This window comes from Sinocyclocheilus rhinocerous, unplaced genomic scaffold, assembly GCF_001515625.1.
Source record: "Sinocyclocheilus rhinocerous isolate Xijiao unplaced genomic scaffold, SAMN03320098_v1.1 scaffold257, whole genome shotgun sequence".
In the NCBI taxonomy this organism is placed as follows: domain Eukaryota; kingdom Metazoa; phylum Chordata; class Actinopteri; order Cypriniformes; family Cyprinidae; genus Sinocyclocheilus; species Sinocyclocheilus rhinocerous.
This window is the reverse complement of record NW_015634026.1, coordinates 1,595,356-1,619,833: the sequence shown is the minus strand read 5'-3', so window position 1 is coordinate 1,619,833 and position 24,478 is coordinate 1,595,356. Positions and strand designations below refer to the sequence as shown.

At 34.9% G+C, this 24,478-nt stretch overlaps 1 protein-coding gene and 1 pseudogene across 1 annotated transcript in view; one reads left to right on the top strand and one right to left on the bottom strand.

The window, feature by feature from the left end:
* Positions 1-13,609, bottom strand: part of LOC107745222 (myelin-associated glycoprotein-like) — a 17,583-nt gene extending 3,974 nt beyond the window's left edge. The window contains exons 1-6 of the mRNA XM_016559077.1: positions 13,589-13,609; positions 9,851-9,871; positions 9,571-9,631; positions 8,261-8,617; positions 3,906-4,196; positions 1,922-2,173 (exon numbers count right to left, since the gene is read on the bottom strand). Coding sequence (XP_016414563.1) covers positions 1,922-2,173; positions 3,906-4,196; positions 8,261-8,617; positions 9,571-9,631; positions 9,851-9,871; positions 13,589-13,609 — 1,003 coding nt within the window. The remainder of the gene's footprint in view (positions 1-1,921; positions 2,174-3,905; positions 4,197-8,260; positions 8,618-9,570; positions 9,632-9,850; positions 9,872-13,588) is intronic.
* Positions 13,610-16,025: 2,416 nt separating this feature from the next.
* On the top strand, positions 16,026-22,973 carry LOC107745235 (uncharacterized; annotated as a pseudogene).
* Positions 22,974-24,478: the final 1,505 nt, after the last annotated feature.

The window sequence follows — 24,478 nt, the reverse complement described above, 5'->3', positions numbered from 1 at the left end:
GTCTTTTTATGCCTCGTCAAGCCTGTTCATGTCAAGTCTGTTCATGTCAAGTCTCGGATTATTGTTTGGATCACCTGTAAATAAACTGCACTTGGGTTCTTCACTACGCTCGCCTTCAGTGGACTGATTCGTTACAAATATTGATTACAAAAAAGTATGAAGTTTAAAAATGGCATGAATGTATAATGTATGAATATAAATGTAATGTTAAAACTTCATGTATTAATAATGCATATTATTTGAACTGTAAAGCCCAAAGTATACTTAGGTTAGGCTAGGATATGCTTACAGTGCACTTTAAACGAATGTCACCTTCAGAACAGTATGCGAGAAAAGGATGAACAAACAGTAAGTTTTGTGTTAATCAGCACTTAGCATTTAGAATCAGGTTAACTTTTACTATGTTGAGAATCTCTACGAACAATAGGCAATTTTTCAATTCTCAGGAAGGTTTTACATATTTAGGAATTAAGATTCAAAATATAAAAGAGATCATTTCAATTAATTATGACCCATTAATAAAAAAAAAAAGTCAGATTCGCTTCAGATGGAATGCTTTGCCAATCTCTATGATTGGACGTATCAATGTTATAAAGATGTTAATTCTACCTAAATTCTTGTATCTCATTCAGTCAAGTCCTCTTCCTCTTCCAGCTACATTCTTTGTAACACTCATGTAACACTAATACAACGTTTGTGCCTGGAAAAATGATGCGGAGTTTAAAAATTGGATGTACAAGGGAGCAAAACAAGTAAAAGATTTATATAAGGATGGTATAATGATGTCATTCCACCAATTGATGAGAGAATATGATATTCCTCAGAAACACTTCTTCAAATATCTACAAATAAGATGTTTTATACACTCTGAAATGAAAACTTATTTAGAGCCTTCTTTGTCAACTATAGAAGATCATACTTTAAAACATTTAAGGGATAAAGACAATCTATCATTTTTTATAATAAACTTTTAGAGGGTTCAAAAGAGAGTTCGATGTCTTATTTAACTGCATGGAAAAATGACCTCCAGGAAGATATTTCTAAAGATGAATGGATGGATTCTTGTTTGTTTGCCCAAACATATAGTGTCAATTCTAGATGCAGATTGCTGCAATATAAATGGCTCATGCGGACATATATTACTCTGGTTAAATTACATAAGTTTAATGCAAATATTCCTGTTATGATTGGTAAATTGACTGAAGAAAATGTTCCTCGTGATCCCAAATTCTTTTTCAAATATATCCAGTAAATTTTGTGGTGGACACCAATAAACGCAAACTAATTGACTTTTTAGTTTGCTTCAGGCCAAGCGGGCTATTGCTTTAAAATGGAAGGAGATACAAGACCCTTCCTCTATCTGTTGGATTAAAGAAAGGACTAACAGCCTCGCCATGGAAAAGTTGACTTATGCAGTTAAAGGGAAACTTAAAGACTTCTACAATATTTGGACTCCATTTTTACACTATTGTAACCAAGAGGACTTGACAACGGGGGATGACTGATATATAACACTCATCTCTTTTGTATTGGGTATCTCCACTACATAATGTGATTTCTGTACCAAAATAATAACTCAGAAAAGGTAACAGTTAAATGGTAAAATGGATGGCTGTGAATGGTGGTGTACGGGAAGGTATAGTTGAGATGTTTTTTTCCCCTTGGATTTTGATGTTCTATAAGGTTCTCTTACATATGTATATTTATTTTATTTTAATGTATTCTGTATTTTAAACAAATGCAAATAAATATATTTTGGAAATAAAAAAAAACTTACTATGTTTGTGGTAATCAGCATTAAGCCACAGATTCTGACTCAAATCAGGTTAACTTAGACTTAACTAATCAGCAGATGTGTGTAATTTTTTCCCATGTTAAAATTATTTAATAAAGGATCAATCACATAATATTTAGTACTTACACAGCACGTTAATTTTCTGTGGACCAGAACTGTTTTTTCCCTCTGAGTTAATGGCTGTACAGGAAATGGCCTCAGTATGTCGAGATACTCTCTCCAGTTTGTAAGTGGGGTTCTCTGCTAACCTCTTCCCATTTGAGCTGAACCACTGGTAGCTGTTTGCAGGAGGATTGCTGTTACTGGAGCAGTTCACTTCAACAGAGTCATTCTCCTTCACTGAGGATTTAGTGATCACGTTTACATTATATGGAGGATCTGATTGAGACAAAATGTTGATAAAATGCTGTTTATGATGTCTGTTCAACAGTCTGATCAGTTTAACTTTCTATCAAACATTCAGTTCATTTAATAGATGCTTTTATTCAAACCAACTTAAATTAGTATTCTACCATGGTTTTTAACTGGGGGGCTCTGCAAACTTTCAGTTTGGCCACAGGATCACAAAAAAATTATTGAAATTACTATATTATGCCGGTGTTCTGACAAATAATGCTGACTCACAGCCTGTAAGTAAGTTTTCATATTTAAAGGATTTGCCACTGATGATTCAAACGCGAGTTTTGAGAAGTGTAGTGTAGCGCTTGTTGTTTGTCATTTCTCCGATCACAAATGCAGACATGGTTTTATGTTTACGCGGCGTGATGCAATGCAACGCGTAAAAAGACGGTATAAGTCAGTAGGCTTGTTTGAGATGCAGTGAGGGGAGGAGTGAAATAAGTGCAGGCAAGACGGACAGTTTTGAGCTCTCGAAGTGTAACAAGTGGAGCATATACCAACGAGATCAAAAGCAGATATCGCGTTATTCACACTCACGTGCTTTGTTGCTTATAAACATGATATAATTTGAGTTCTTTTGCTTTTATGTGAAAATAAATATGATGAACAAGACACTCAAAGTGCTTGCTAATTAATTCCATACGAAAGGTGTATTTATCATGCATTTTTACTTGAATACAAACATATATTTTAGATTTTTATAGAATATAAATATATACATTTTTATGTAATTTAAATACATAATCACATGAAATCAGATAAAAAACAAATATTTTAGAAGAGAACGCAACATCATGGTTGTCTGAACCATTGAGCATTAAGCTGTGTCATCAGTCAGTCGTTTCCCATCATGCTTTTGATCAGCGCAGTCGGTGGAGAGCAACTGCGCTCGACTGCACAATCCGACACAGCCGCCTCGCCGTCGTGAGTTTTTTGGCACACGTCAGCATGACATCAGAGCAAGTCAGACGTAACTCGGACACTTTTCTAACCGGCATGCATCTCGCGGTGATCACCGGTGATTGGTTCTGTGCAGATTTTTTTCATCTCAAACAAGCCTATTGTAATCAGTAAATACGTCCCCACTGGATGCTACAAATGCCTCGTTTGTAATGGGTTTTATTGGTTTTGTCTCGTCGCACCGGGACAGGGCATCACAATATGGTAAGGGGCGAAACATTTCCGTCACATGCTTGAGGTATTCGGCCAATCATAATGCACTGGATAGCTGGCCAATCAGATCACACCTCGCTTTTCAGAAAGGCGGGGCATAGAGGAGAAACAATCCTGTTTCTTGTTTCGTGTTTTTTTACATTAAACCGCATAAACACATTTCATTACACCAAATACACAAAATAATGTTCTTTTTTAGCAACGTCATATGACCACTTTAAGAAAATCTTATTTAAATAGATTTAAACATAAAATAAGAATTAAAAAACTAAAAATAATATTTATTTTCTTTCCCCTCAAATAAAAAATACAGTTCTTGAAACATCTGAAATCACCAAATGAATTGTGGTTAATTCACATAAATACTAAACATGAAATATCTTTTATAGGACACCTCTGACTATTGTGTTGGACAGTGGGGGCTTTAGAGTCAAAAAGGTTGTAAATCACAGTCCTAAAATCATTAACAGCTAACAAGTAAAGATTTGAATTAGCATCTAATTCATTTATTTGTTTTTAACTCACATAGCGGACTTACATTTAACTTTGAGTGTTTTGTAGCCTGTCACTGTCTTCCCTTTAAACTCTGCAGAGCAGCTGAGGCGTTTATTGTGGTCTTCTCTAGAAGGAGTGAAGGTCAGGCTGTAAGATGTAAGCTTCCATTGACCATGATTTTGTGGCTGTGATGGACTTGAATGTGAGCCATCATGGCTCCAGGAGACACGAGGCAGGTCTGACGGACAGGAATGAGACACGGCACAGGTAGCAGTCACCGGTTTCCCTGATGTCACTTCCTCTTCCACAGAGACGGTAGGATTCTCTGGTGTTTCTGGTGAAGACACAAATTGTTGACACAATATAATTTTTTCCATCGTTCATAATGCTTGACATATTATTTCAAATATTTATTTAGATATTACACAACAAATGAAATTGATAACATCTGGATAATGTTAACCCTCATTGTGTTCCGGTCATTTTCATTTTCTTTGTTCCAGGAAAAATCTAGTTGTTATCACATAGGATTAAAACCTACTCACTTTACTCACACAGGTTATAACAACTTTCAGTTTATAACAAAATGACTGGATTCAATCATTTTACCATTTTGCTTTCTTTAAATTGTCTTTTGGATTTCTTTTTTGAACTGACTGATTGTAGTTCTTACTGATTTGTGCATATAGCTTTTGAGTGAAATAATGCACTCAAAAACGCTATAATTTTTCCCTAAAAAAAATAAAAATAAAACACTGCAGATGCATAAGCTAACAATACAAAGTTCCAAAACCTGTTGTAACGGTGGTCACCCAAAAAATAGGTTCAAGACTTAATAAAGGATATTTAAACAGGGTAACCTGTCACAATTTTACGGAAAATAACCCAGATAGTATAAATAACACCAGTTACATACATCAACTGAACAATATAAGTAAAATGTTTTTGTATTTCATTCAAAAAAATTATCACAACAACCACATCGAGTTAATATCAAACAAACACATTCTCGTTAATAAAGCACATCAAAAGGAAAATAAACAACAACAAAAAGAAACATTCTTTGAAGTACAGCGAAATTATGTGTTTAATTTCATTTCAGAGACCTCTTGAGTCCCACGCTAACATTACAAGTAAAAAATAAGAAAGAAAGAAAAACAATCAAAATTGACCCTTCGCAGGGAACTTGATTGACAGGCGATCTGACCAATGATAATGCCGAATCCGCCATTTTGTTTGAAAAACAAATCGGACAGGAGAGTAGATTAACTTCGGCGGACTGGAACTTGAAAAATGGTGTGTATTGACGTCTTTCCGTGGTTGAAATACCTTCTGATGTTAATTCATGTTTATTTCATACTTTAAGTCAGCGTTTCCCAATCCAAGTCCTCGCGGGTAGGGGTCTGGGGGTGCGAGGGACTGGGATTGGGAACCGCTGCTTTAAGTAACTATGAAAAAATAATCGGTTCGCGTGCCGTTTGAGGCCCTACAGTGATCTTTCACGACACATTAAAGAAACACAAAACTGAATTTATTGTTTGAATTTCTTAAAAATTGCAAAATTTGACTAAGACTTTGCTTCATACCAGAAGTAACCTGCTCTGTCTTGTCTGTTGGCACTTTGTCAGTGTCTTCCCAGCAGGTACCTTGATGTCAATTTGACGTCAAATATTAGTCAAGATTTTATCAAGGTTCTGTATAGCATCATTTTATATTCAGCTTGGATGTCAGTTTCATCCGGTGGTTAATTGGGTAAAAATAGGAAGTTATCCCACACTGAAATTGGTTTAATATACAGTAGTCAACATTTGAAGTGGATCAAAACCTTTCATCAAAGTTGTCCTAAAACCAAAACAGTACCCGTTCTTGTCTTAGGACAACTTTGATGAACTTTTTTGATCCACTTCAACTGTTGACTACTGTATATGTAGGCCAATATGTTTGACGTTCAGTTTCCGTCATATCAACGTCATGTTTTAAACGTCCAATTGATGTCATATTGACATCACATTGACATCAATGCAGGGCTCCAGATAAAAAAAAATCGAGTAAGGAGCCATTGGCTCCTATAAGAAACAAACTTAGGTACAAACTTAGTACACAGAATCAGTGCCAATATCATGGACTATAAGTACCACTTGGCCATTGAGTGTAGTTTGGGCTCCTCCTCAATGCATCCTATAAATGTTGTCATGTCTTTCACACATCTAGTCGGTTTTTCTTCATTAGTAAAATGAAATTTTATAGGTGGTGTTGAATTTTATCTTTAGCTTGCATTCTTTCTTATCATGTAGACAAAAGGTTAAGTAAAAATATTAATATGCAATAGCGCATAAATATAGCAAAATACTCCTCTTTATAGTTAATTTTCTAGCTGACTGATGAGCTTATAGACGCTGAATTCTGAGGTAAATTTATTGTTACATGGCAATATTTTCAAGCTTTACACATTTTCCGCAGTTTGAAACACTGAATAAGCGATTAGCTACGTGAGACATTTCAGTAAGTTGTACTGTAGGCTATCTTATAAAATATCCTACCTGTTGATGTCCATTCATGTTAATTTCGTAGGCTACTATAGTAGTAAAGAGATAGATATAATGGGTTCACGCAGGGGCGTAGCCATCATTTCAGAAGTGAGGGGGACTTTATTTATTACCTGGAGATGACTTGACAAACACAAATAAACCATATATTGTGTATTGTCGCAATCGTATGTTTATGTTTTCATGTTTCCAAACGTTTCTGTTTTTCTGTGAAAAAACTGTTTTCATACAGTGATAGCTGGACGCTTTTGTCCATTTCCTCGTACGACTTTCTGCGCGAGAGCGCGTCGCCCGCGTCCCCCGCGTAATCTACGCCCCTGGATTCACGTGTCGCTTGAACTGAGGCGCTTAAAAGCGATCCGCTCCTGCTGCATTAAAGAGCGCCAAAACCGTATTTATTGTTTGAATTTCGTTATGAATTTGGCATAATTTTAAAGCTGATACTTTGTGTATTAAAAGGTAACAAAGCACAAAGATTACTGGATGGCAATTGCTCTACAAATAGGCTAATATGAAGTTCACGCATTAACAGAACACATCATATCGACTAAGATCTTGATAACAAGAAGCCTGATTATAAACGAGAATTGTTAACGATATTGCCAATATCCACACAACTGACAGCTTTTCCTGTTGTAGTTTGTTCAAGTTGTGCACAAAATACTCCCTCTCCCAAATGGAACACTTCATGTGCTCTTGCGGTCTTATGGACATACAATGGCCGCCGCGTGCACGTGTCCGTTAAGTCCACGAGACCGTAGGGCAGGGTTCCTCAAATCTTGTCCTCAGGAGGAGATGGTCCTGGCGCTTGCTGGACACTCTGGGACGTTCTGAAGACTTCTTCACTGCAGTCGAACCTCTCTCCTTGAAGTTCTTGATGATACGGTAAATGGCTCTTTCATATGCAATATTCTTTGTAGCAATTTCCTTGCATGTGAGGCCATTTTGATGCAAAGCGATGATGGCTGCACGTGTTTCTTTGGAGGTAACCATTGCTAACAAGAACACAATGATTGGAAGCGCTAATTAGTGATAGTGACAGTGATTTTACCTGACTAGTACTCATTCACACTTTCACATGTGCTGCTGATATGATTATTCAATTAATGCTAGCCGGTCATTTTGTGTCAGGATCAAAAAACAGTGAAATTAGTATTTTTTTTTTTTTGTGAAAAGTTCATTTTTTGGCAATGAAGCTTTTAGCCATTATTTAAAATGCATCTGATCACTCTACACAATAATCTAGAAGCAATGTGAATGAACACCACAACAGCTTAAGCAGCAAACTTTGCAAAACACAAAATTTATGTCACTGCCAAAACCTTTGGCCATGACTGTATTTTAGGGTTCATTTTCACAGCTTTTATGATTTGTCTGTCTTCAACTATTATTTTTGAACATATAATATGTATAAGACAAGTTTGTACCAGATGTAGTTGTAGTTCATGCATCTTTTCTGCAAAGATATTTAACGTGATTTGTTTAACATTTACATTATCTTGATTATTTAATGTGTGGTGCACTTGGAATAGAATTTTCTTTAATTAGAGGGTTAATGAAGAAAAAGTTACTTGAATCATGTTGTAGTTACATTTTCAAAAATCATAAAAAAAACCGAGAATCGGTCACTCAATTCAACTCACTGAAAAAATTGAGATTTTAATTTTTTGCCATATCGCCCAGCCCTAGTTCCATAAATAACCTTTAACATCCATGAAACCTTTACATTACAAACAACAACAAAAAAAATATATATATATATAATTTATTTGCAGTAAAAAAAGATTCTTTAGATTATTTTTAAGAGTGAAGGTTAACATTTAAACCTTTTTATTGAACACATTTCTCTTACCTTTCACAGTTATAGATACTTTCTCACCATATGAGTAGCTGTCAAAATCTTTCATCTCAATCCGGAACTCGAATGGCCCAGCGTCACTGCTGCTCAAAGAGCTGATTTTCAGAGAACAGTCGTTTTGGCGCAAATCACCAATGAGACTAGTGCGACCTTTGAATGAGTCAATGATTTTTGAAGTGTCTGTATGGTACACTATTGAATGTCCTTTGTACCAAATCCCTGTAAATTCTGTGTATGTTTTTCCATTTGCAGGGTAGCTGAACGTACAGGGAATCAGCACACATGATCCAGACAAACCCACCACTGATTCTGGCATTTTAGCGCTCCATTCCCCAGCATTAGCAGATGACACTGAAAGAAGAATAAATAAAAATTTTTAATTGATTTTATTTCTTGACAATTTAGTTACCAATTAAAATATTTTATCTAATGTTACTAATGTCTAATGTTTCAATAATGAAACCGTCTTTGTAAAGCAATGATTGTTGTGTTTTTGTATATGTCTAAATTATTTTTTAGATTTAAATTTTTTGCCATATCGCCCAGCCCTAGTTCCATGAATAACCTTTAACATCCATGAAACCTGTACATTACAAAAAAATTAAAAATAATAATAATGTTATTTGCAGTGGAAAAAGATTCTTTAGATTATTTTTAAGAGTGAAGGTTATTTTCTAAATTATTTTCCAAGACACTCATCTTAGTTCAGCTAATAGTTTCTTCCCCATAGATGACTGGAAGTACACTGTAATTCCTTTGTGTGAGGAAGGACTCATTTTAGTTTATTTTTTAACACTGCATGGCCTAAGTCTGAGAAAAGTAACTTAAAGGGGTCATATGATGCAATTTCATTTTTTCCTTTCTCTTTGGAGTGTTACAAGCTCTTGGTGCATAAAGAAGATCTGTAAAGTTGCAAAGACTAAAGTCTCAAATCCAAAGCCTTCACACACTTGAGGTATTCGGCCAATCATAACGCATTGGATAGCTGGCCAATCACAGCATACCTCGCTTTTTCAGACCGATGAGTTTTGTAAAAATCGACGCGTTTCAAAAAGGCGGGGCATAGAGGAGAAACAATAATGTACAGTATGTGGAAAATAATGTGTTTTTTGAACTTTAAACCGCATAAACACATTTCATTACACCAAATACACAAAATAATGTTCTTTTTAGCAGCATCATATGACCCCTTTAAAATTAAAGAATTTTATTGTATAAAATTCACTAAAACAGGACTAAGCTTTGATTATTTAAAACAGCTGTCATACAAAGATAACCATTTTCTCTTGTTTCTTTTTACTAACCTTGGAGCCAGAGAAAGAATAAACAGCTCCAGAAAACCATCTCTGCATCAAAGTTCAGCACCTGGGAATAAATGTTGCCATCATTTATGGCACTTCAGTTGCTACCGTAATTACTAATATACACTGAGTATTGTTTTACAATCCCATTGTTTTCATTGTTGAACATTGTTTAATTTCTCACTGTTTATGGATCGCAGTACAACAAGTGCAATACATCAGTAATTTATTAAAGGATTTAAATAGTCACTGTGTAGATATAATTTTAAATATTGTCACTTACTGTTGTGTCCTCAAAAAATGCCTGAGTTCATCAGAAGTAGAATAGCGCTGTACATATTTGAGAGCTTCCTTCCCTTTATGTCTTGCTGAATGTGATGCTTCTGATAATTTGTTCACTTCCTATTTCAAAGTCTTCTTGCTTTCTAATCTTGCTTTCTTGCTCTAATATTTCTAACACTTGCTTTCTAATCTTTTTGTATTCTATCTGTTTTCTTTTCATTTATTATACAATTAACAAAAGCAAAAAGACCTCTAACACTAGCTTGCTCTATTCTTTTTCTATTTTATCTGTTTTCTTTTTATTTATTATATTATTAAACCCTTGCTACCATACTGCGTTAAGCTAACTGAGACTTGTTATAGCACTGGTATATCATTGCTCATTTGTTGATTTTGATTGCTTCCACACTGTAAAAAGTAATCACTGAATCTACTTAAGAAAAGCGAGTAAACATAACTGATTTTTACAAATTTGTTGAATTTACTTAATTACACTGTGTTATGTGAACTTTCAGGTGGATGCAATAGTTAAACTAAACAACTTTTGTCTTCATTTGTAAGTCGCTTTGGATAAAAGCGTCTGCTAAATGACTAAATGTAATATATATATATATATATATATATATATAATTCAGTATCCAATTAAATTTAGCTTCACATATATCGTATAAAAACAGAATTCTAAATCTAAAAATGAAACAATCTCCTCCCTTTGTGCTTTGAACTTTTCTATGCTGCGCGCTGTGACTCCGTGTTGCTTCAAGCGCATCATTCTGCGCACGGGATGCGCATTAGCGCTTTCTGCCGCTCTGTGTTGGAGCCTTTCGTATCATAAATACTTTTGCACAATGACAGATTATTAGTTAATTATTAATGACAGATTATTAGTTAATTATTAATAGCCTTTCTTGTTCAGCTAATCTATCATATCTATCATATGTTGCTGCTTTGAAGTTTAATGTTATATCCCATGTATGTAGAATGAATCTTTTTCTTGTAAATTAGGCTACATTTTATTATAAACATAGTGTTAATGCTTGTAGCTTTTTGTCTTATTTGTGAGCAAAGCTGCGTTTACAGCAGAAAAATTTCTTTTATCATTAAATTTGAAATACAAACAGTCAAAAGCTGTTGCGTGTTGCTTACAGTATCTTTCGTTTTTGAAAAAGTCCCCACAGTGCTTTTTCTTACGACGTCTATATTCAGCACAAAATCTTCAGGTTGTTCATAAGCAACTAACACAGCATTAGTTTTTAAATAGAGATAGAAATGTTTCACTACTGTTTCACCAGCTGTTAAATTAACACTTATCAATGTGTCAGTGTAGATGTGGGTGGTGGCTGTCAAACATTAATCAGTAAATGACTAAATTATATATATATATATATATAAAGTGTTTTTCTCATTTGCATTTTTTCTGTTCCTGTTTTTAGTTTAAGAGGCCTATTTCGTGTACATTTTCAAGGTAACCACACACTGCCTTATCAGCCTGTTAAGGACATCATCTTACTTGTGTCATTGCAAAGACTAGGCTTTCTTTTTGAGCCTGCTATCTGCTCCTTGTCTGATAAACACAAATTTAAACATTAAAAATGAAGTGACTATTGTGTTGTGAAACATTATGGGATTATGTTCAAGTTAGTTGTTCAAAACATAGACAATATGCTATGTAGCCCAATGTTTTCATACCTGAAAATTTTTTTTAATTGAAAACACATGGTAATGTATTTTGCTGATCCTAAAGACTAATAACTATTTTTCCTACATTTTTAAAGGAGAGGTCAAGGACATCACATTGACATGAATTTTGACAACAAGTAAGTATCTGCATGTTTATTATGAATGATGATTTGTAAATTATATATCAAGGATTATTTATCAGATTTGATTTATTATAGTGTTATATGCATAGACTGTATGGTTATATGTTAATAAAAGTGGAAGTCTGATGCCAATAAATGTTTTTGTGAATGTTTATTCTGTAAAAGAGTAATGCCAATGTCATGGGTTCGCTTCTCAGGGAAAGCATGAGCTGATGAAATAGTATATAAAGAAAATGTATAAAAGTATAAAATGGTAAGAAAATAAACATCCTTTTTCTGTTACTTCCACCGCGTTATGGACAGTTACTTCAATATACTTCAATATTTTTTCTCTAAGGTTTCTGAATCTTAACAGGGCTAACAACGTATGTACAGTGTCCGGAAACAAGCCTTTCTCCAAAGCTCGAATGCCATCACCAAAGAGGTACGGGCAATAAATCAAACTTTTTGTCACATAGTAGCCTATACTCTCTCTTACGGAGCACATGAAATATCTTACTGATTGCCTAGATTCATTGCATTGAATGATTCATGTCTGTACTTAGTTCTCAAGTATTCTCTTTGCTACAACAGTCCTATATCTTGTGTAATTAGATTTTTTATAAATGTTTTATTGTAGTTACATTTAGAATGTCTTTGCATCCCCTAATGAATGAATGAATATTTTTTTTAAATAAGCCAACTGCTGTAATCAATGTATTTATTTACAAATTCTTTTTCCACATGATTCACCTCAGTGAGGCCAAATCCTATTCTGTGAGTATACTTTATTATACTTTGTCCATCATGTGAAAATCTTTTTAGAATCGTTAACATCTGTTGTTTAGTGCTGGACTTCTTGTTGGTCATACATTTGATCTCATAACTGAAATGTGTTATTTCCTATTAAATCTGACTTCTGTATCTCTGTTTTCTGTTGCAATTTTCCATTAAGGGTAGGGTGGCCATATGTGCCGTTCATACGGGACACGTCCTGGCCAGGATTTTTATATTGCCTAAAACATCCAAAGTAGTTTGACCAATAACATGCAGGTATTGTATATAATCGACCAATCGTGGCGCGTAAAAAAGGTGAGATCTACAGAGAACGATCAAAGCAATGCAAATACGCGCATGTGTTTGTTCGTTCGTTCGACTTGAAGCGTCGCTGCGCACCGATCATTGAATGACACCAAAGTACCACGAGAGCGATTCGAAAGCATAAGGAGCAGTCTGCTCTGCTCTCTATAGCTCTCGTGAATGTCATACAACGATCGATCTGCACAGTGCAAACAGCCAAAACATGGATATTTTAGGCAATATAGAAATCCTGGCAAGGACGCGTCCCGTAAAAATGGCCCGTATAGTCACCCTAATTAAGGGTCACAATTATGATGATGATTACACCAACACGGCAGACCTCAACTTATATGGAAATATCTGATGAAAATGCCACATTTTAGATGAAAACGGTAGACTTGACATCAGGGGAGTCTTCAGGCAATCCTGTCACATATTGAATAACTGAGTGTTGCATTTTAAGCCTGGCCTATAATGCCTACACATGCATATAGTAGGCTACAGTATTACTGTGTTTACATATTTTGTTATGATGCTCACATTGCCAAGTTATAAGAAAATAATGTACATAATAGTTATAGTGCTAACATACCTTTTTAATATGTGAGAAACAGTGAAACTTTTAGCTGAACTTAAGCTGAAAGTTAAAGGGGTCATGAACTGAGAAATCAAATTTCCCTTGATCTTTTGACATATACCAGGTCAATAAAACATCCTGTAGTTAGTTAAAACAATTCTAAATCAGATTGGCTTATTGAAAATGTAAATTCATTCTCTGCCAGCAGAAGGTGCTTTTGGAGAAGCAGAAATAGAGGTTTCCCCGGTAACGGCTGTACACAAAGCAGCGCTGGACTCACAATCGCTGCTTTATCAGGCATTACGGGCATGATGAAATTAAAATTACATCGAAAATTTACATCGAAAATTACATCGTGCCGCGTTTCGATTTTGAAACATGTAGTGCTCATGTTTATTCAACAAAGTCAAAGCCTTTTGGAAAATCTATTTGAGGCGGTCAGTTTTGATATTGTGGTGGGTCGCCACAAATAAATAAATGTATGGGAAACACATCCCACAGCACAACCACCTGAGCCCAACTTAAGTCTACTCATCACTTTAACTGCGTTTGTAGTTGGCACCACTAGCCAGACCGATAAACAAACACAGACCGGAAGTTAAGTTCGGGCCAGGCGTGTGCGCCCAATTAAACCATCTGGATCCAACAGCAATGTGATGTCGCAACACAAGTGTGAGTAAATGTGTTTTTACCACTATTGCATTGTCTGTTCCAGATCGTTTGATATATTGAGTATTACGTTTTTAAAAAACATGACCCGTGTTGTTTTCAGAGTAGGCCTATATCACAACAGCGTCCATCTATTATTTTAATATGCAAAACTGTTAGCCAATCGTAGAAGTGGGTGTTTACTTCCGAGTCTCGAGCCTATTAAAACAAACTGTTCTGCAGAGACAGTCAAAAACAAGATAGAAAATAGCCTATTACTTCTAAATGATGTTTTTTTTATGTAAAAAAAATCTTGATAACATTATAAGTGGACTTTTGAGAACATTATAAAATAAGTTTAAAAATGCAGTTCATGACCCCTTTAATACTGTATTTTTGTTTATTGTCATTTTTGGTAAATAACTTGCGGGCCCCGCAGCACCCCATTACCCCACTTTAGAAATGTTTTGGTGTGTTTATTTTAGTTAATTTTTGGACCAAAAATACACAATGTAATAAAAAAAAAAAAACATCTTTACATTTGATTTGTACAATGTAGCCTAAAGGTTTAATAAAGCATGATGCAACATGTTCCCTGTTACTGTTTGGCATCTGGATTTCTCGTTACTGCTTATTCCCATTTGGACAGGTGGTTTCAGAATATACTTTTCATATATTTTATCATATATACCTATCTTGAATTCTAGACATTTCTGAGTCAAAGATTGTACCTGCTTAAATGCTTTACAAAAAATAACTGTAAAATAACCACCAATCTATCATTTGTATGTTCACAACTGTCTTGATCAAGACCTGGGGCAAGTTCAAGCTCAAACCGGTGTGCACCGTTTTGCGACGGTTGTTTCCTGGAAACGGTGTGCAACGAGGTTTGAGATGCGTTTTCTCTTGTTTGGTGTGTGTGTCAAACATGTCAGCCCAATCAGCAACAACGTGTATGTAAACCACGCGGTATTAAAGAGACAGCTCATGCTTTGTTTATAGACTATTTGTGGGTGGCTGTCTGTTGTTTCACCTATCAATTCGTGTCGATAAAGTATAATAGGGTAAATCCTGTATAGTGATTTATCCTATATAGTGCTTGCATAAAGCATGTAGTGCATACAAAGATACATAACAGCTAAATTACAAGTGTAAGTCATTGTAAGCCCCGTTTTTGTCGGGGCTGAACGCAGCCCAGAACATTTTTTATCTGTTACCTCTTAAAGCAACACCATAGACAGACATCAAAACTTTCTAAACACAGCTAAAAAGTATCAAAATGTATTCTAGAGGAATTTGGTGATTCTGGGTACTTTTAACACCTCAAGAAATCATTTAAACAACTGTCAAAGTTTGGCAAGTAAATCGTACTGTGCATTCCCTAAACATATTTAACCAAAGTATTATTATTTATTTTTTATTTATTATTCTTTATTTGCATCTAAAGGGTTTGTATAGTTTTATCAAGCAGCACACACTGTACTATTCAAGTCATTTCAAAACACAAAGTTTGAAAAAAATGACCATTTTAATGGGTATTTGTAGGGAGTGGACTATACAGCACTCGGCCTTAATTGGCATAGACTGCCTACAATTTGTTCACATTGCAAGACTAGGTGCGCACATGACAGCCTTATTTGGAAGAAAAAAATATTCCTTTCTCTCTATTACTCTCTACCATGATTGGGTCATAGTAAAGAGACTTCACGGCGCCTCTTATAGGATCTTTCTCACATAACTGTGCAGTGTTTTTGTCTTTCACAGTCTCACATTTTGCAGCGCATGCATAGACCTTTTCTATCCAATCCGTTTGTTTGCTAATGAGACTTCATTAAGAAGGGAAGAATGAAAATAAATACATATTACTTTTTATTTAACAGAACATAAGGTTTCCATCAATTTGAGCCAAATTTGTCTTGATTTGGTGGCTCCACTTGTAGTATAAAAATAACTGTAAACAACTATTTAGCCGTGGGTGGAATTTGTTATAGCCTATTGAACAGATATTTTTCTTTCCTTTGTTTTTGTACATGTAAAACAACGTTGTTGTTGTTTTACTTAAGGGCAAATCCAGGAATGCGATGGGACCTCTGTTACTTAAATTGCTTTTACAAGGTATAGCATCAGCTTTCCCGCTCTTTTTCTTCATAGATTCTCTTGATAAGGGTAAACATCATTAAAATCTAGAAACGTGGTAGCTTTTCTAAAGTCAGGTCTTTATTTATGAAGGCTTGTTCTGTCTTCCCCAGTACTGCCTCGTGGTCATTTTACTGTGTTCAAGATTGCGCATAAATTCTAAATTGCAGATAAGGTGCTTGCAGTGCTTAGCTGGAAAATGGTTGGTACGAAGATTAGATAAGCCAAGGAATTCGACAGTCACCAGTGTACTTCACTTCTCAGATATTTCGCACTGCAAAGTTTTCTGGAGGAGACATTACAACTTTTGTTATTTTACATGTACAACGTGAGTAATTTGTTAGCATCATGTTTGATGTGTGCGATCTCTCTTTGTCTCATTAGGTATCCTGTTTAGTTTATTTTTTTTTATTTTTTTGTAAACTTTATACTTAAAGAAATTTGAAAACTCCTATTGATTTACTTTCTAAAAATATTTGCCATTAAAATGTACCTTGTTGTAATGTCTGTAATGCTGTGGTTGACAAAACACATTATTTTACTTTCAAAACAGCAATTCTTTTGCATAATAGTATGTTTATACAAGCTAAAAACTTGATGTTTAATATAGATTTTTAATTAGTTCTGTGATTGAAAGCAGAAAATATAAAGCCTTTTTTCTATCACTCAGCCATTAAATGTTCTCCAACTTTTGTCCCACAGGTGTTCTACTCTATGATGCTTTGGGATGAGAAGTGAGAATGCCAAAAGACATTCACGGCCTCAAAGGTTCCTGTCTGGTCATTCCATGTTCTTTCAACTATAAATCAAACCCACCCAAAAACCCACGTAGGGTTGTGTGGTATCAGCGGGATTCTAAAGGTTTACCTTTAGTTTACGATCCTTTGTATCCAAACAATGTCAATGAGAAGTTCAGAGGAAAAACTGATTTATATGGAGAATCAGATTGGGATTGCAGTCTGCTGATCAAAAACCTGGAATCGTCTCACAATGGAGAGAAATTATACTGATAGTGATATACTGAGGATTGACCCTGAAAATATTGCATGGCAAAACTATGAAACTGATGATGCTACCTCTACAGTTCTTGTTGATGGTGTGTAAATGTTCGTGGAATAATATTTTTCCTCTGTAATATCTATGATTGTCCAGCTGTAGTAGAATATTGTGTGGCCAGTAACAATAGACGCAATAAATACTCCCAAATAAAATCTCCCAAATTGACTTCTTTCTAATCAATGTATTTGTTTAAATATCATTTTAAAAAAAGGCAAGGCCATTTGCCCCCAAAAGAAAATATTTTATACGTCTTTGCATTATATATCAAAATATCAAAACAAGTGGTATGGTTAAAAGATTGTCCAGCTGTAGTAGAATATTGTGTGGCCAGTAACAATAGACGCAATAAATACTCCCAAATAAAATCTCCCAAATTGACTTCTTTCTAATCAATGTATTTGTTTAAATATCATTTAAAAAAAAGGCAAGGCCATTTGCCCCAAAAAGAAAATATTTTATACGTCTTTGCATTATATATCAAAATATCAAAACAAGTGGTATGGTTAAAAATAATTTAAAAAATGGCTCAGATAAGCTTTGTCCAAATCATTTTTGGGGCCAGTGTAAATTTTAAAAACTTTATAATGTACTAATTCTAATGTTTCTGTCAGTTAAAGCGGCTCCACAACAGCCCAGCATCAGTGTTTATGGAGGTGAAAGGACAGGTGATACCATCACTGTAGCATGTTTAGCTTTCCACACGTGTCTATACAGCAAACCAACCATTAGTGTGAACGGTATAGAAGGATCTGACGAAATAAAGGATGAGTCTGTTAAAGATGGCCTGTGGAAAACCACTCTGACACGCACAGGTGTCATAAAGGCAGAAAGCTTGATTATTAAGTGTTCAGTAACACATTATGGTGGCATAACGGTGACAGCTACAGAGGTCAAAAGGTAAAAATGTGAGTAAACACAAATATGAACGGCATGCTTTGTGTGATATTAGCAGTAAGTTCATTTGAAATGTTACAGTGGAACCTATTACAAGATTTCAGTTAAATTTCAGGTGTTCATCATAAGATAATGATTGAGCCTGAACTGGCAGATGTCACAGAAGGCGTCGCAAAGAACTTCATTTGTAGCGTCTTCCATTCCTGCCAGAATGAGAATCCAACCATCACATGGAACTATGAGAGCATGTAGGTCTCAGCGTGGAACAAAAAGCATTCCGATTTAGATCAGTTTCGGATTGCATTTTCCAACATTACCTTTCTGGGTGCAAAAGAAGACCATGGGAAGAGACTGATATGCACTGCAAAATTTTCCGGAGGAAACATTGAAACTTATGTTGTTTTGCGTGTACAAGGTGAGTAACTTGTTGTGAGCATCATGTATGTAATTTGATCTCTCTATGTCTAGTTATTACAGTGGTATTTTATCTATTCTTGTTTTTTGTAAACCTCATAACTAATTTTAAAAACTCTCTTTGGTGAATATTCATCATTCAAATTATGCGTTGTTGTAATGTCTTCATACTAAATTGTGGTTGATGTTTCATGCATGTTATTAACTTATGATTTACGCAATTATGTGAATGGCAAGTTATGCAAAATATAATTTGTGTGTTTTCTACCAATTCTGTATCAGAATATCAAAAACCAGTGGATCAAATCCTGAATGAAAGTATGTGTTTTCCCTTCTGTAGCTGCTCTCATATTTGTATTATTGCACTGCACTCATAGGCTTTTTGGCAATGAAATGTTAAGTTCTGTAATAATGGTTCATTATATATTATTTGAGCCCATTTCCAATATGTGGCAGACGTGATACCCAATCATGTGTGGTAATACCATGCAGTTTCAAGACAGATGAGGAATATGTCACTCGACTTCGGGTTCTTTGGGTCACCAGAAAAGGTGGCTACATGTTCCACACCGACCAGTCGATGTCTTGGACAACTTCAAAGGCCGCACAAGGCTCCTCGGAAACCCAGATGAGCAGAACTGCACTGTGTAGATGGATGATGTCAAAAACTCATGACAATAGACCATTCTGTTTTCGAGCAGAAAGAGAAAATGAGAGATACCGTTTCAACAACAGCTGTGTGTTCATTATAATGCGGGGTGAGAACATATAACCACATTATAATCACTTGGGTTCACATACTTTTGAAAATGTACTTCATGCCAAAACTAATTTAATGTTTTTGTGTTAAAAAGCCCCCAACAAACCTGTGATGTCATCCCTCCCTGAAGACATCGAGCCCAGGACACGCGTCGCTTTCAAATGTTCAGTCAACCACAAATGCTCCTCTCACCCTCCCCAAATCATCTGGAGCATCCCAACAGCCCGAGAAACTATCAGCCACAATCACATGGGTGGAGGCGTCTGGGAAACAGTGTCTGCTGTGACCTTTATTCCAACTGGATATGAAGAGAAAGGTGAAATTGTCTGCACTGCCAAATTTTGGGGCAGTAAAACAGAGAACAATACTTTCTTCCTCAGTATTAGAAGTAAGTATAGACTGATGTTAATGAGATTGGTTTGTGCATTTGTCTGTGTTTTAATATGACTGCTCAAATAGAAACCATATAAAATATGACTATTAATCCCGTTAAAATAATATTATAATAGGAGTGCAAAGGCTTAAATTGGAGGCTGTCGGGCTGTATGCCACAGTTCTCTCACTTGTGTTCATCCTCCTTTGAGTGCTTGCTGGAGTCTTAATATGCAGGAGACGGCACAGATAACTTTGTATGGCTTATTCTCACCCTTAAGAATTTTTGTATCAACTTTTGAGGTCTGTATCTCAAACTGTATGCCAAACAGAAAGTGAGATTGTATCTTAGAAATGCTTTAAGGTATTGAAACTAAATTTTCTGAATGTTGTCTTCATAACGTGAGTACTGGAATAGTAATGGACAGAGCACCACCAACTAGTCAAGAAATCTTAAAATTGCTTTTTAACTTAAAAGTTTCAAAAAGTTTTGGCATAAAATCATGAAACTTTGATGAAACAATGTTCAGTTGAATTTACTTGCAATGAATTTGCTAATGCTAATCTATTTTTGTCAGTCAACACTGGCAATATTTCAGTTTTACATTCTCATTATTGATTGTAGACAGCCTCATCATGATTTGCAAGGGTCACATACACAGTCTGAATAGAGGTATGTACACTGTAAAAAATAAGTATAATTTTAACAGTACATTTTTGTAAAAACACTACGGAAAAAAAAAAAAAACTGTTGATAGCTTAACAGTAAGTTCCCATACTATATACAGGGAAAAACTGTAAAATATCTAACCAGACATTTCATGTAATTTTACAGTAAAATGCTGTTAATTGTACAGTTTTTAGAAGTAAAAAATATCAAATCAATGTATAATTTACAGTCAAAAACTATAAACTGATATTCCCAGAATTCCCTGCTTGACACTCCACATTTGAAAGTATTTTGTTTAAATAATTATGTTTTTCAGTAGTTTTTGTTACCAGTTATGTACATTTGGGCTTTATGTTACATCTTCTGTTGTTTAATGAAAGTTTATTGCATTATTTAAGTATCATGATTACCATGATGGTGTTTTGTGTTTGCATTAATGACTCTGTTCACCTTCTATATATTGATATATACTTCTGCTTGTGGCGAAGCTACTTGTGATGAGCTTTGATTCTTCATGTGTCTTTCTCTTTTACCACCTGCGTTATTATGGTGGTTGTCAGTATGTTAAAGGTTCAAAAAAGATTTTAATAGCAGTGTGCGTTGTTGAATTTACTGGTTTACATTCAAATTTTCTTGTTTGTAAATTACAGTTTTATACAGTTTAACCAGGAGGAGAGTATTAAAATGAATCATGCAATGCGATTTACTAGCACCCAAAAAAAGCCTCAAAGCAGGCAGTAATCTGCGCTGCTCTTGGTAGATTGTGCTGGTCATTATGGAAAAGATCTGGCTACATCTGTGTTCTTTAATGTGAGCATTGTTAGTAAATCACCCGCCAAATTTTCCCCTCCCATCTGTGTTTTTTTGGAATTTGGAATATGAATTTGGCCCTGTTTAGTAAATCTGGCCCTACATTTTTAATTTCTCCACCAGTCGTTTTAGTATACCTGAAGGAAGAGTAGCTTGGACTAACAGAGGAAACAGGAGTGATATCGGGTAAGTAAAAAATAAAATAAAATAACAATAAAATAAAATAAAATTAGCCTATATACTTTTTAATTGTTGGTGTTGGTCCAACCAAATTCAGTGTTGGTCCTTGTTTCCAATCCACTAACTAGTGTTGTCTACAGGTATACTGGAAATGCTCCCGAAAGACCACCAAAGGCTGGACAGAGGCAGGTTGAAAATATAAGATTACAAATATTGTTCTAAAAAATAATCATACTATTTAAACTGTCACATGTTCTGTATAGTTCTATTCCTTTGTCATTGTGTCTTGTTTTCCCTGTGCCTATTATGTCTAGTCTGTCTATTTAAGTCCTGGGTTTCTTCTGTTCATTGTTCGGTCTCATCTAATGTAACTGTGTAGTGTGTTTCTTTGTTTCCAGTGTTTATTAAAACTCCATGTGAACCTTCTTCTTCATGCGCTTTATTTTGATTACTACACAAGTGTTACAGAAACATTACATGCCTATTTAAAAAGTCACATCTTTTAACAGACGGAGCATCTGGAGCCGATTTTCTAGGTAATTAGTATTCTGATCAGTATTGCTTACTTATAATTGCCTTTGCATATTAGTTGATCTTTGTTTCCAATCCACTAACAGGTATGCTGGAAATGCTCCTGAAAGACCACCAAAGCCTGAACAAAGGCAGGTTGAAAGTATAATTATAAAATTATGAATATTGTTTAAAAATTAATCATACTTTTTAAACATTACTTCACTATTTAAATGTCAACTCTGTTAACATACAGAGCATCTGGAGCCGATTTTCTAGGTAAGCAGTATTCTACTTATTGTGTTATGCGTTTCATTATTAAATAAATAAAATAAAATGAGATTTTTGTTGTTTTTGTTGTAGACACCAATCACCCAGAACCAATGCAAATCTGAGAGCAGAATACAAGTCAGTACTTTATTCTTTAATAATAATAATAATAATAATAAAATAATTATGTAAGATAAATGTTTCCTTACATTTATATAATAAAAAGATTATGATAACACTCTTTTAATGAATGGCTGACTTATAGTTGTCTTTGCATATTAAACAGATATGACAAAGTAATTTCATATTTTAGCATTTTAAAGAATTTAAATAAATGTACATTTCCGAAAGTCACATCACTGATTAACCATTTCTCTTCACAGGGCAAACAACACATGTACAGTGTCAGGAAACAAGCCTTTCTTCAAACCTCATATGCCATCACAAAAGAGGTACAGTAGTGCATTTGAATGACATATGTCATAATGACAAAGTCTAATTTCATTGTACTCATGTTACACAGCAAAATAATAGTAGCCTATTGAATGTAGTGTGTTATAGTAAAAGTCCCCAAGCCACTTCAAGATTTCTGACCTGGGATCTTTAGTATTGTTTGTTATAATGGAAAAACAAATTGTAGAATTTTTGTAATTCAGAAGCACCGTATTTGATCTTTTATTTTGCTGTTTGGCATAGGTTTTAAATAAAATCATACAAAGGTCTATACAAATGCAAATATTTAGGCTATGTGATTTATACATTCTTATTTTTCCTCGTGCACCACAGTGAGCCAAAATCCTACCGTGTGAGTATATTTATCACTTGCATAAATATGCTTCAAATGTCTGGAAAAAAAGCTCCTCTTTAAATTTTCCTTTAAGGGTTATGATTCTGATGCTGATTTTATATATGGAAATGCCTGATGAAAACGTTTCATCATCAGGGCCGTGCAAGTGCTCTAGCATGCTTTGAGTCCAGATCACATAATTTCTTCATCCTGTCCACCTGTTAAACATTGTTTTATAAAAGAAAGATAACAAAAAGATAATGAAAACAAAGAATGTTCTCACATTATGCTTTAGGAAGTGTTTTATTTTAGAACTGTAAATGCATAATTAGTCTTTTTTGACGCTGTAGTTTGTATTTACTGTAATATGCCTTTATGCTTCACATATTATTCTGTAAAATCTTTTTTTTTTTTGTGAAATGCATTGCTTAAATTATGATTGTGCTACTATCCTCTAAAATAAGGAAACATACATGTGGCTTGTGGCTTAAGTATTCACATAATCACAGTATTTTTTGTGTCTCAAAAATGATTGTTTGGATATCTACAACACGGACATCTGCAGTGCTGGCAAATATACTGACATTTTTTTAGTCTATAATAAGAGTTAAATACCTGATGAGAATTAAAATAAAGTTTCTAAAGTTTCAGTATTTTGAATCTATTGCACTTCATTGCGTTGTCTTTCGGTCACCGTGATTTTGCCAAGTAAGACATGCTCCTGGATCTTTTGTTGTTCCTGGATCAACATTATTGTCCAAAAATATATACCTAACCCTATCCCTACCCCAAACCTAACCCTACCCATAATTTATCCCAAAAATCAGAGGGAAATAATGGTTGAATAACAAGGGTGTAGAAGCACCTAACTCTAAAACTGACATTTCCTGTAAACTTATCCCTCAGTTCTGATTGGTTGATTTGAATGTTGTTCCAGGATCAACATGGATGTTGATCCAGGAACATGTTGCACTTGGTGAAATCACGTTCACCTTGTCTTTTAGGGTTAACAGAAATGGCTGTAAAATTTCTGGATAATGCCCCTGTTGCTTTTGGAGTGACCGACCGACCGGAGTTCCGTCTTTTCCTGTGCACTTGGTGAAATCACATTCACCTTGTCTTTTAGGGTTAATGGAAATTACTGTAAAATTTCTGGATAATGCCCCTGTTGCTTTTGGAGTGACCGACCGACTGGAGTTCCATCTTTTCCTGTTTCCATTATTCTCTCAATTCCCATTCGCCGACCGACCAGAGTTCCGTCTTTTCCTGTTTCCATTATTCTCTCAATTCCCATTCTCAAAACAGCTCGGAAAGGCATTTATTTTAGATAAAAACATATTCTAAAAGTGGAAAATATAGTGCCTAAGGGGGTAGCCTATATATACATAGGCCTACTAATATTTTAGAACTATGTGAAATTGGATGTGACTCATATCGATCAGCTAACTGTTACCATCAAAACCGTGGCTCCCTTCGAGGGAACCACGTGGATTAGCAGGACAGAATTAGGTATAAGAATGTACTTTAGGAACCAAACCCCCAATAAGCTGCATCTGTATATGATTTGAACATGTATAGATCTGTATGTACACTAGCCTAAATGTGTTGTTAGGCTACATGTTTTATAATGCTCTGCTATTAACTGAGGTGCAAATAGTGT